Source organism: Zootoca vivipara, chromosome 15 (genome assembly GCF_963506605.1).
Source record: "Zootoca vivipara chromosome 15, rZooViv1.1, whole genome shotgun sequence".
NCBI classification, from domain to species: Eukaryota; Metazoa; Chordata; class Lepidosauria; order Squamata; family Lacertidae; genus Zootoca; species Zootoca vivipara.
In genome coordinates, this window is record NC_083290.1 from 35,552,410 (window position 1) to 35,566,570 (window position 14,161).

Sequence of the window (14,161 nt, forward strand, 5' to 3'; positions counted from 1 at the left end):
ATGCTAGTTGTATTCCAAAACATTGAGAAGGCACCGGGCTGGCAAAGGCTACTTAATCAAATGTTAATCTGATACTCTGTAGATTGCAATTTCCATTTTTCCCCCTTAAAAGAAGCAACATCACAATACAGCCTCATTTATCCCAACAGATTGTGGAATACTGGACATATGTGAATAGTTTAGAGCCTTTGCATGGCTAGGATGGTGTATGAGGACAAAAGATTCATTCATATAATAGAGATTCCTCTATAATTGCATTAGTCCAGAATGGTCTTTTTTGTTGCTTTCTGTTGTTTTTTGGCTGAGGAGAGACCCAAGAGTGATATGGCAGAGAAGCTGTTGTGGGGGGGTGGTGGTCCTGAAATGTAATGGCAAGGTTGGGAGAGGGTCGAGGGAGGTTGCTGCAGCAGGTGTGAGAGGGGTGTGTTAGGATTGAAATGAACAGAAATATAGGTGCCTTTATCTGGATCTGGTTAATGGAATTGCAGGGAACCAACAAAGCTGCAAGAGGCCTCCAGGGAGTATTGGAGCAGTTGAGGTATAGATGATGCTGTGTCTAGAAGAAATCAGCACAGTATGCTGGCTCTGTGGAGGAGAGACATCGGTACCAGCACCTACAGAACAAGGTGACTTCCTCTGTTTCTGGACCCTACACCTCATGAAAACTCCTTTCTCCCACATCAAATCCAATCATCACCACAGGTAGGCATTATTAAAGGGCAGAACCCAACAAAAAGTTTGCTTACCTTACAGAAATTTACAGAAGAGGAAAGGCGAGAGAGACAGGCAGGTGAGAAGAAGGATTGGAGGAGGGATGGAGAGAAAAGAGAGAAGGAGGAGGAGGGAAAAATAAAGAGGTGTTGAGACAGAAAGCAAGGCCTCTGGGGCATAGACCCCATCTGACATCAAGGGGGAGTGAAGCAGCAGCACCAGCACCACAAAAGCAGCACTACAGAGGACTTTGCTCACACACACACACACACAGGGAGGAAACGGTCCATACAGTCACCACACTAATGGAAGGATGATAGCCCATGGAATCACTACAGTCAGAAAAAGGACTCAGTAAGATGTCACATCATTTTTTCCCTTCACAAGCGACTTGGTGACCCCACGACTCTCTCTCATTTTTTCCTTAAAACATACAGTCCCTATTCATGTCTCCCATCTAATCCTGAACTCTTCACATCACAAAGACTTTTCTTCTTTCATCCATGTTTATTTGGGACCCATGCAGCGCATGATGTTTTCAGTCTATCTTGGTGAACTCAACGTGCCATATGTGGGTCACAACGAAATGTGCAGCTATAAATGTAGAATTGCCTAGCTTCCTCAGTGGCCTCAAAGAGAATTTTATGACCATTAGCTGACACCAGATTCTACGGACTAGTTCTACTCTTTAGCAATTTCCCACAACTACGTTTGCTGTATTAAAATGTGGAAGCCTCTCTGCAGCCCTTTGGGCTAAAGAGCGGCCTATATTATAGTAATCATTAGTTTGGAAAAATGCAGCTCTAGTACAAATGAAGTCCCATGAATGTGGCAATGCCATAGAATTCAATGACAGAATCCCGTCAATGCCACAGGATGTGAAACTGCTACAACCACCAAATGCCACTACCCATCCCTTTAACTCATCTCATCAGTTCTACTATACTGCGAACTTCATGTGCCAATTCTCGCATCAAAGTTAAAGTCCCAAGCAAAAGCAACTAGAATGATGTAAATTAAGCACACATGGAAGGTGTCCTTCCTTTACAGAGAGCATTGCTGACATGGAATTGGGAGCCTATTAGCTGTTATGCAATGTTCACATTGATCTAGTGTAATAGATGCCATTACCTTTCAGCTGCTCAAATGGAGTCTCCATGAGAGATATGTGGTTTTCCCCCAGCACTTGGTATGTCCTTGATCAGGAGCAGCTAAACATGCTGCCGCCCCCCCCCCCCCGATACTGTTGGACTGCAGCTCCCATCCTCACTGACTGCTGGCCATGCTGGCTGGAGCTGATAGGAGCTTGGAGTCCAACATCAAGAAGGCCACAGGTTAGCCATCCTGGTTCTAAATTATGGGTTTCAGTACCAGCAATGTTGTGAATTATGTGTCTCATATTAATAGGCAGTTAAGGCTGATTATTAGTGGACCTAGCAGTTCAAAAATTTATCAATGAATGTAGAAAATGTTGACTGCCTTCAGCAATGCTTTCAATATCTGAGAGTCTATAATTAAAATGTAATTTGTGGTTTATTAATGCCTAGTGATTCAAAGCACAACAAAGCTTTGTTCCTCAATCTTTTTATAGCTTTTCTGGAGTGAAGAGCTATGAATAGTTTTGCACCTACACACACACACACACACACACACATATACACACACACAACCTGCCTATTAAGCTTTTTGTTCAACCAATGAGAATCAAAGCTATGAAGTTGCAAACTGACAGCATACTTGGAAAATCTGAAAGGAAGCCTTCTTTGTCCTACTTGAAATAGGGAAACTCTTCAACCCCCTCATGCTATTAGCAGCTGCACCAGTAAATTAATATTTAGAAGGGAGTGTAAGCAATTGCTATGGCAGAGAAGTGTCACACTGTTGTACTGGGGACTGTGCCAGCATCAAAGCATGGACAGGCACTAGGAATACCCACCATGGCTAGATGTGGCAGAGGACTATTGCAAAGGGATCTTGCACTGGATGAAAAAGGGGAAAGGAAAGGATCAGGAACCATTTACCTCGCTGGCTTCCTAAAAGGCATTCCAGCCACTGTGTTATGCCTAGTATTTGGCAGTAGCTTCTACAATGGATTGCAATTGACAGAAGGCGGCATAAGCTGGACAGACTTGTCCTCATGGCAAGTGCATAATGCAACCAGAGTGGCACAACTCTCTCTCTCTCTCTCTCTCTGCTCTGGTAGTCACATGTATTTGTAGATTTAGGCTGCTCAAACCAGTAGTCCGTGCAGATGTGCATAGCAAATAGCTTTGTGTCAGAAACTTCTATTGACTGTAGACAGAAAGTAGTTCTTTTCAGAGAATCAAAGGCAGTTTGAAGGAGGCATTGTTGCCCATGGTACGTACACTCATCCCACTACCAAACATGTTCTCAGGCATACAGGTTTTTGCACTGCTTCTATAGTCTGCAAAATCTGTTTGACCAGACATATCATGAAGACCTATGCCTTTAATCATATCACGTTCAGTGCTAAAAGCAATTGCCTGCTGCCTGCCGTTTTTGACAATATAGTCTTTTGAATTTAACTCTTAGCGCAAGCTATTAAATTGGAGGCAGGAATGGAATTGGGGACCATTGGGATTAATGGATGAACTATATGTTCCCGCAGTGTACCACACACTGTGTGAGCCATATGAATTCAATTAGTTGTACTGAGCATATCTGCTGTAGGTAGCAGTGATAAGCCCCAGCTTTGCCACGTGTTACGCTACATGTGTATCCACCTATCATACAGGTAAACCACGGCACTTCATGTAAAATGATCTCTAGGTAAGTATCAAGCATAGGGCTGCCATAAGTCTGGAATTTCCCAGACATAGCTGGGAATTGGCCATCAGAAACAGTTTCTGGGTAGAAATCACTGAAATGTCCGGGGAAATCCAGATGTATGGCAACCCATGTCGGCAGTATTGTTTTTGGCAATTTTCCTTAGAAATAACTTTAAAGGTTCAATTTTTTTTTGAGATTTTGCGCACACAAAAAGCTCAACAACCTTTCTGTCTGGATTTTCACAAAAAGAGGAGGGGGAAATTTGGCGCTTTGAAGTATGTACCTAAAATCTTATACTTTTGGAAATGACAAGTGCAATTTGCTGTGACTAAACATTTAAACTTGTAATTAGAAACAAAAAGATGATACCACTAACTGGCAACTACATTGCAAGTTTGTATATGTCTAAAGTAATGGCAGTACAACCTTTACCCAGTGGAAGGACCTTGTTTGAACAGTTAAAGGTAAAGGTAAAGGGACCCCTGACCATTAGGTCCAGTCGTGACCGACTCTGGGGTTGCGCGCTCATCTCGCATTATTGGCCGAGGGAGCCGGCGTATAGCTTCCAGGTCATGTGGCCAGCATGACAAAGCCGCTTCTGGCAAACAAGAGCAGCACATGGAAACGCCGTTTACCTTCCCACTGTCTGTAGTGGTTCCTATTTATCTACTTGCATTTTGACGTGCTTTCGAACTGCTAGGTTGGCAGGAGCTGGGACCAAGCAACGGGAGCTCACCCCGTCACAGGGATTCGAACCGCTGACCTTCTGATCAGCAAGCCCTAGGCTCAGTGGTTTAACCACAGCGCCACCTGGGTCCCTTTCTGTTTGAACAGGAGGCATACTCAAAAAGTCTTTTCTGGATCTTCTCAGACCTATGTGCTCAGCTCCAAAAAAGACTGCTGAATATATACTGCCATCTGAATGATGTTCACAAAGGGGGGGGGAGGGTGCACAGATTTCGTGCTCATCTTGGCTTCTTAAACTGGGATTTGATTGTCCAACTGCAGCTACAGAGTCAGATAAGTTAGTGTTGACAGTGGTAACCATTTCCCAAATTAAATCAATAGATACTCTTGCATAAAGGGTTATAAAGAGAAAATGGGCATGAAAAATCAGAGCAAGGCTGTCTTCAGGTAATAACAGCCACAATTCTACTTGAGTCACTGGTGTATTATGTGAAAATGTCAGGAGTTGCAATCGATCACTTTTGCCAAATCCCCACTCAGCCTTCCCTTCATTTGGAACCTGTTCTTGATAACGCATACTGTATTTTATTCAGTTTTCTTATATACTTTTACACCCACATTGATGGAATTGTCATTTTATAGCCAAGTTTTAACCATTTACCTGTCAAACCATCCCTTCATTATTTTGTGAGTTCCCATGAGCAGAATGTATTACACAGAATTCTAGTGCAATGTTGAAAAACAGAGATGACATCTTAAACCAGGCATCCCCAAACTGCGGCCCTCCAGATGTTTTGGCCTACAACTCCCATGATCCCTAGCTAACAGGACCAGTGGTTAGGGATGATGGGAAATGTAGTTCTGGAGGGCCGAAGTTTGGGGATGCCTGTCTTAAACCAATGGGATATACAATGTGCTGCTGTAATTTTTTGCCTGTTTCTTCATTTAATTTTGTTCACATTGAAATCCTACTGAGGGTTTTCTGAGTGGCATTAACACTGGCTAGATTAGCTGAGAATGATCACAACCACTGCTGCCATGCAAATCACTTTCCCCACATGCAGTGGCAACAACAGCACTGACATAAGCAGAAGCCTCGTCAATCTTCTGGGAAGAAATTTGACTGCCAGAGGCCCTGACGCATGCACCTAGGTTGCACAAAATCCATGCACCATTTACCACATTCAATGGTGCAGACAGGGCAATGGCTAAGACAAGCAAAGAGCCAACATTCACTAGAGAGAAACCTTGGCATGAAAAAGGGGTCAAGGGGACCCTTGCCTGCATGCCCCAAGAATTGTCCATGTTGATGTCGTAGGAGTGACCCCAGGGTCAGAGAGAGGTGTTACGGTAATTTTTATATCATTGAGCAGCTATGGAGGGCAACATGTTCTCACAGCTATAGACTTGCTGTGTGTGAGCACGCAATCCTGATAGTTTTCCCTGCAACCTGAGCTGCATCAAGTCTTTGGATACTTTTCTCCTACTACCAATAAGCAATAAGCATATATGTAGCACTTTTTAGCTTGACAACCCTTTAACAGTTGATGTCTTATTGTGTTTTTAATATTTTGTTGGGAGCCGCCCAGAGTGGCTGGGGCAACCCAGTCAGATGGGTGGCATAATAATAATAATAATAATAATAATAATAATAATAATAATAATAATGTTCTATCTATTCTCAAAACAATTATAGCTTGCTATTACCACCACTTGTGGGACGCGGGGAGCCTAGGTCTTGCTGATCAAAAGGTCGGCGGTTCGAATCCTTGCAACGGGGTGAGCTCCCGTTGTTCGGTCCCTGCTCCTGCCAACCTAGCAGTTCGAAAGCATGCAGTGCAAGTAGATAAATAGGTACCGCTCCGGCGGAAAGGTGAACGGCATTTCCGTGAGTTGCTCTGGTTCGCCAGAAGCGGCTTTGTCATGCTGGCCGCATGACCTGGAAGCTGTATGCCGGCTCCCTCAGCCAGTAAAGCGAGATGAGCGCCACAACCCCAGAGTCGTCCCCGACTGGACCTAATGGTCAGGGGTCCCTTTACCTTTATTACCACCATTTTACATATGGGGCAACTGAGCCTAAGACAAGTCGAAGGCCAGGAAAAGAATCTAAGTTTGAGCTGAAGGCCTACTACAGTCAATGCGGGGCAGATACAATCAATTATATAATAATATAATTGACTATATGGAGAAGCCCAAACATTATCAAATGTTTTTAAAGCAATGGGAAGCTCTCCCAACCTCTCAGGGTTATTGCCTTAGAAATGAGCATAAATCATCACAACTGGTTTCCATTTGAGGACAGGTGGACACTGAGACCACACTCGCCAAGCATAACTCATAATAATAATAATAATAATAATAATAATAATAATATATTATTTATACCCTGCCCATCTGGCCGGGTTTCCCCAGCCACTCTGGGCGGCTTCCAACAGAAACATTAAAATACACTAATTTGTTAAACATTAAAAGCCTCCCTAAACAGGGCTGCCTTCAGATGTCTTCTAAAAATCTGGTAGCTGTTTAACGCATCTTATTGAAGGCATCAAAACATGCTCATTGTAGGTTGCAACAAAGAAGGGGAGAAGCAAGGTGACACAAGTTTGCACGAGAGAAAAAAATGATTAGACCACACCTTATTCTAGTTAACAAAATTAAGTCGTCAATATGACTGGTTTATAAGAACGCTGTTAAAAGGCTTCCTTCTACATGCCAAGCAAGGAACATCACCCTTAGTGGAGTGTTGCCCGATGTCTACAGGGGGAAAGTGTAACTTCCTTCAGCCTACCAAGGGCCAAAAACTGAATGTGCAGAGGTGCATCAGAATGTGTGCTTTTACGGCTCATGAACTCATGCACAATTATATTGTAAGATTTTGGTACCTGTCAGCTATGTTCTGCAGCATGGGAAAGTGCCTATCTTTCTCTCACTGGTATAGCGAGCAGTGTTAAGATACTAAAAACGTATGGAGAAATGCTTTAAATCATGGGTGGGGAATCTAAGGCCCTCCAGATGCTATTGGACTTCAACTCCCATCACCCCTCACCAACATGTCCAATCGTCAGAGATGAAAGGATCATTCCCCACCCCTGCTTTAAGGAATACATACTTTTCTACAGCATTATGAATGCACACATGCCCAGTTGGTGTGAATGGCCTAGTAAGCAAAGAACACAATATTCCCAAATTCCTGTAAATTTTACCTATTCTTGTGAAAGAACCAGCACCAAAAGTACTTCCATGTCCATTAGTATTAAGGACCAGCAGTGGTGCTTCACTGCAGGCAATTAAACAACTCCAATGCAATTTTGTTCATTGCTGTAGCAGAAAATAATTATGTGCTATTTACACATTCATTGACCAAAAACTGATGGGGCTCGATTACTCAAGCTGCTCTTGAGCTAAGATCATGACACCCTCCATTTCATACTCACCCTGCCCAAGCAAACTAGTTGACCACCCCTCACCCTGAGGTCTCCAGCTGATGAACTGGCGGGCAGGCAGACCACCAGAAATAAGGTCACCACTGGGCCCATTGCATCACTGCAAAGGTCCCAAGGACAGCCTCTCATTTCCTGATGGTTGCCTATTAGGTAAGAAGCCAGGAGAGCGACAACACGAGAATGGGCCTTCTCTGTGGTGGCTCCCCATCTGTGGAATGCTCTCCCCAGAGCCTGTGGTGCTGGCCAGGCCAAATGTGCTTCTTAGTCACTCAGCGATCTGCACTGACCAGTCCCAAATAGTATGTGAGTGGTTGCTTTCAGCCTGGCAGTTGTCTCTCCCAGCGACATAGCCTGGGGAGGGCTAGGAGGGGCATAGCCCCAGGCGCATGATTTTGAGGGGGCGCGAGCCAGGCACCCGCCCGTCCACAGGGATGCCCACCCTGCCTGCCACTGGGGGTCTCTGGGCCCCGGAGCTCAGCCTGGCCTTGCCATCACGCCCCTGCCCTCCTCGTTGAATGGCTGCACAAGGGCCGCGTTGGTCAGTCGGTCTCCCCCCTTAGTGGACGAGCAGGCAGCACAACGCAGCACAGCCCATAAATTCTCTGTGCCCCGTCTCTGTCCAGTGGTGGCGGCAAGGGTTGGGCTGGTGTGGCAGCTTTTGTTCATCCTCTGTGCCCAGCCCCTGGTCCCACCTGGTTTATGTGTATATGCGCGTAGACCCCAGGCACTAGCGAAGGACGCAACACTGCTGGCTTCTCCTACCAGGACATGAAGGCTTACCCTGTCTCATCATAGACCATTCTGAATGCATCTCTCATTTCTTGGGATAATTGTCAGATAAGTGCGCACAACTCTCTTGCATGCTGCTTTTGGACTGTGATGAGTAAAATGGTGCAACTCGGGCCCAAAACATGCATGCACAAGGCACTCCTTCCTACCTAAAACCAGTAGTCAGGAGCATTCTTTTTGTGACGCACCACCTGTGCTTTTTTCTAGAAAAATAGGTGCCGGTATTCACCATGAAGTTGTTACAGGAAGTGGCACACTTTTTAATAATAACAAAAAGAGGTGCTGGTACTGAGTACCATTGAGTACCCCCTGAAGAAGAAAGCACTGTGTACTACTTAGATTCTGTTTTTGAAGGCTATGCATGTGTCTTGGCTAAAATGGAACAGGAAGAATGCAGGGTCAGAGGATTTTGTTAAAGTTTCCACTGTCCCCAATAATTCCCTCTACAATCTGAACACTGCCTGGAGCAGAGATGGGGAACCTTTGGCTCTTCAGAAGTAGGCAGATTCCAGCTCCCATCAGCACCAACCAGCATGGCCAATGCTCAGGGACAATGGGAGTTGTAGCCCAACAACCCATGGGGGGGGTTCCAAAAGATTCCCCATTCCTGGATTAGACCAGTGATAAATGACAGTATTTTCTGATGGGAAGGTGACTTGCCAGAAAACAGGCAGCATTTCATCTTCTGTATCTTGTATGGGACATGCAGAGCATGCTAGGGCAAAAGTCAAGTGGGTGTTGGATGTGACCAACAGGAAGCAAATTGTCCTCTTTCTCCCTTAGCTCCCTGCACTTGGCTCATTATAGGTGCTAAACCAGGCTTCCTCAACCTTGGCCCTCCAGATGTTTTGAGACTACAATTCCCATCATCCCTGACCACTGGTCCTGCTAGCTAGGGATCATGGGAGTTGTAGGCCAAAAACATCTGGAGGGCCGAGGTTGAGGAAGCCTGTGCTAAATCATGGTCAGGGAATCTGTGGCCCTCCACATGTTGTTGGTTTGCAACTTCCACCAGCCCTAGCCATTGGTCATGCTGACTGAAGCTGATGAGAGTTGAAGCCCAACAACAACTGGAAAGACACAGGTCCCCCCGTCACTCTGCTAGCATTTGTGTATGTATATATAAATTTATGTATACAAATATATGTGTGTGTATGTAGATACGAGATAGAGATAATGCCTAACCACAAAACTCCTATAGGAAAACTGAGAGCTATTCCAGCACCACGACCTCCACCACACAAAGCATGCATCTCCTCTTCCATTAATGGTCTCCTATATTTGCCTTGCTCAACCCTCTGAAATGAGATAACAGCATCATTTTAGCACCAGCCGATCTCAGTCATACAGAATCCTTACTGGCTGTTTCATATGTTTCCCTATGACCTTTTCATGACACTGTTCCTGCAACTTGATTAAATGTTCTGCAATTGCCGGATTATTTAGAGGTGGCCCTGACTTTTAACTTTGGTACTAGTTACAAAAAAAAGGTAGCCCCAGACTCTTAAAACAGGGTGGGATGCGGTGGTGACGGTGAATGACACATCATGCGCTCAAATTTCAAAGTGAGAAAGGGGAAGTGAGGCGAGTCTCTTCCGGACACATCTACCTTGCTCCACCAAACCCATGGTGGCACCGGAGGCTGCTGCTGCTGCAGACATTGTGGCAGGAGCGGTGGTCTGTCTGCCCACTGTTAGCACCAGGTAGGAAAACAAAGAAGTAAAGGACAGCAAATAAGGAGAGAGATGGGGAAAGAGTTAGAGAGGAACAGAGAGAGAGAGAGAGAGGAAGAGAGAGGGGGAAATAAAGAAGGGGAAAGAGACAAAGGAAGCAGAAAAAGATTAGAGTTAAAAGTTGAGATGAAGAGACGTGGCTATTGGTAGCAAACGTGCATTGACTTTTACACAATCCATGGGTCTTTTCCATGTGATCCAGAGTTATTCCTATATGTCTTGTTTCACTGCTCTGAAAACGCCACCTTGTGCAGTATTAGGCTGGGGGGGACACTGTATCCTGACCACACAATAAACAATTCTGTAAACACTAGGAAGATAGTCTAGGAGGATATTGATCTTTATATCCCGAGTTCAGAAAAGGAAGAGTGATAATTATCACCAGAACTAAACTATGCCACCAAAAGTAGCAGAAATGATAAGGTGTGTGGAACATTTAAGAAAGATTCTCACTGTTGGGCTTGCAATTGCTAGAGTCATAAATCTTTATGTGGCACAAGATGTATGGCAGCCATACACCGCTTCTGCAGCTGGTTTCCTGAGCTTCTTGGGAGTATTTAAGCCCAATGCTAACATAATTGATTAGCCATTAATACTGTTTCTGAGTTCTCTTCTGCGATTGCTCTGAAGCTATTGACACGAGGAATAGGAACCTAAATGCCAAGTCTGGAGGCCTCAGAACTAGCTTAGGACACTGTTCACTCTGTAATTCTGGAACTACATAAAATCTGTGGAATTTGGCACTTGTCATAAAATTATTCCAGGCGAAAAGTTGGTGGTAGAAGACAGATGTGTCGTAGACTTTATCTGCTTTCCAACTGGGAGGATCAGACAGGCCACCCTAGCTAAAATTCCAGGAGATTTTGTCGATCCCTCTAGCTAGCAACATTCTGCGAGTAGTCTGTGAATTATTTTTTGCCAAAGATCACTCACACACACACCCAACACCCTATGGCCATCTTTCCCTTCTCTTCCCCAACATCTTCAAAATGCTGCTTCTTCCATGCCACTTCATTCATCAACACCCAATTTCTGTCCGGAAATTTCAAATTCCACAAAGAGGAGGTATAAATTCTGTGTTCTGAATCAGACAGGTCACACTTCCATAGTCAGTATTAGCAATAGATATAGATATAGTATTAGGAAATGTGTGTTTCTTTCATGCTTGCCGAATTTGGATTTCCTAATTGCGGAATGTGGATTCTGTCATTCTTCGCTATAAATCCATGGGGTCTTGATTAGGCCCATGGACAATGATGGGAAAGGAAGCCCTGCAGGAAAGTGAGGACGGAGAAACAGTGTGAGTGGGTGGATTCTTGCTTGAGGAATCTACTCAGCCATCATACACCCTCTTTTCTCTTTTAAAACGCAGAAGCTGATGGTAACTTCTCTAACCAGGGACAGCAGTTCCTCTCCCCTTTTTTAGAAGGTAACTGATCTGATGATGTGCATCAACCAAAACAGGAAATACCATTGGGGATGGGAGGTGGGGAAGACACACACAGTACCCCTCCCTTTCAAGGAAAACCAAACCAGAAGGGTTAATATGCAACAGCTCAACACTTGTGGCTTTGTAGTGTCCAATCTACTATTGTATTACCTAGATTTTTTTTTAACGCAACTGAGAAAATAAGGAAGTAGCAGGAATACCATTTCAGATCTCAGAGGCAGGGTCAAAGGCATTTCATTGGAGTGGGGGCAGCAGGCGAGATTTGCGACAAAGCCTGAAAGCCAGCTCTTTGATACATAGGAAGAATATATTAAATTGCGATCAAGTTGTGTATTTTGGGAGCATTTGTTATGATTACTTTTTGTTCTTCTTAAGGACTAGAAAAACAAGTGATCCTGAAGAATAATTACATGTAGCCTGGAAGACAAGAGAAATGGGGATTGGCTCCCTCCTGAAATGGCCAGCCCTGAGTAGGGGGTGGGGGGCAAAGATAGATCCAGAAATCCTACCGGTAGTACAGTGGTACCTCGGTATATGAACACAATTGGTTCCGGAAGTCTGTTCATAAACTGAAGCGTTCATAAACTGAAGCAAACTTTCCCATTGAAATTAATGAAAAGTGGATTAATCTGTTCCAGACGGTCTGCGGAGTACTTAAACTGAAGCGTTCATAAAATGAAGCGAACTTTCCCATTGAAAGTAATGGAAAGTGGATTAATCCGTTCCAGACGGGTCCGCGGAGTACTCAACCTGAAGCGTACTTAACCCGAAGCATGGATGTAACTGGTTCCGGAAGTCTGTTCATAAACTGAAGCGTTCATAAACTGAAGCGAACTTTCCCATTGAAAGTAATGGAAAGTGAATTAATCTGTTCCAGATGGGTCCGCGGCGTTCGCAAACCGAAAATTCGTAAACCGAGGTGTTCATAAACCGAGGTTCCACTGTAAACCTGCATTTCTGCAAGGACAGGGGGTGCTTCCAGGCAGTCTCTATTTTTAGGTGGTATTCAATCGCATACAAGCAAATCCGACGCTGACTGGGAGGTGTCGTGGAACAACACTTCTCAAAAGACTGGATCATTTGCAATACGGAAATTGACATGAAAATGCACTGGGAAATGTGGGGCTTGCATCATCTAACCTCTTCACAAACAGATCAGAACGAATTCTCTTCAAATAGCCTGCATGGTCTAATCTCCCTGCAAACAGATGAGGATGAATAAATAGGTCATCTGGAATCATCCAGGGATCCGGAATATGCAGCACTAAATCAAACGGCTTCGACTGATTGCGTTGTTAAGGCTTTTGCGGAGGAGGGGAACGGCAGTGGGGGGACAAGTACAGAGGTTGAAAGGAAGCTAGTCAGAGGTCTTGGAAGAAAGCATGTATCAGGAGGGCATTCCAGGGCACACTTGCTTTTTCTCATATTGGCTTCATGTGCAGAGATGGACTTGACATCCAGTCAATGAAAATAGTTTTGTGTTCCATTCCTGGTCCCGGCATATAACTTTCCGCACCAGAATACCGCCGTGCCAGAGAGCACCAGGATACGAGAAAGAGGAGAGCGAATGTCACACACCAAGGCCAAGGTTAATGAACACAATCTATATTAGTGGAGCAGCTTTGACAGTTGTTGTACTTGTGAGGACCCATTTGAAGACTGCCTCAGTTAGAAGGCGCGTGAGTTAAATAAATAAACAAATTTAAAGGGAAATGGAAACTGCTGAAGTGTGAATACGTTTCTTTTCTCTTCGTTAAGCAAAGCAAATCTCTCACCTGAAAAGTTTCTCGTTGCCAACATAGTGGTAAGAATTGCACCCTAAAAGACAAAATTAAAAAGAGATGTTGGGGGGAAGTCAGAAAGAATTTTTAAAAATGATTTTTTAAGCGCTTTAAAAAAAACGTATAACAGATGAAAAGGCTTTGGGGGGGGAAGTGTAAGAAGGGTGAATAGATCCCCCCCTTTTTATTATTGTTACCACAGATAGGTCTGAGTTGTTCAATCTATTAGATGGGTCCGGCTAGGAATAATCCTGCCTTAGAGTAAAAGACTGTGTAAAAGGCTGGAGGACTTTCTGGTCTCTAAGAACCACTATGAGGCTAAAAACTCACACAGATGTATATTCCATCACATTTTTAATTTTCCCCATATCTGAGAACATGACCACTGCTTTCCCTATCATGTGATTAATTCGCCACCATAACTTGTAGAGATAGCCGCCAACTTGGAAGGCTTTGAAAGGGGATGAGACAAAATGATGCAGCATAAACCTACCAGTGGCTACTAGTTAAGATGGCTATATGCAGTTTCCAGGTCAGAGAGGCAGTATGCCCTTGAGTAAATGTCACTGGGAAACAACAAAGGTTGGCCACTTTGGGAACAAGATGCTGGACTAGTCAGATATCGTAGAGCTTAGCACAGAAAGCATGAGGCACCTACCTTCTAAACAGAAATATTATTTCAGACTGTAGTTTTGACCTCAGTTTGGGTGAGTTGGTAGTTTATTTCTTGTTTTATAGGAAGTTGCCTCATACCGAGTTAGGCCAATGATTCACCCA

The 14,161-nt window shown here is 44.3% G+C and overlaps 1 protein-coding gene across 18 annotated transcripts in view; it reads right to left on the reverse strand.

Annotated features, from left to right (window-relative positions):
• The window catches only part of CAMK2B (calcium/calmodulin dependent protein kinase II beta), a 200,017-nt gene that overhangs the window by 46,155 nt on the left and 139,701 nt on the right, over positions 1 to 14,161 (reverse strand). For 9 of the 18 annotated variants that reach the window (XM_035139078.2, XM_035139077.2, XM_035139079.2 and 6 more), the window contains 2 exons: positions 13,379 to 13,421; positions 10,030 to 10,110 (listed from right to left, as the gene is read on the reverse strand). In XM_035139078.2, the coding sequence (XP_034994969.2) occupies positions 10,030 to 10,110; positions 13,379 to 13,421 (124 nt within the window). The remainder of the gene's footprint in view (positions 1 to 10,029; positions 10,111 to 13,378; positions 13,422 to 14,161) is intronic. The other 9 variants (XM_035139083.2, XM_035139080.2, XM_035139082.2 and 6 more) reach the window with 1 other exon arrangement.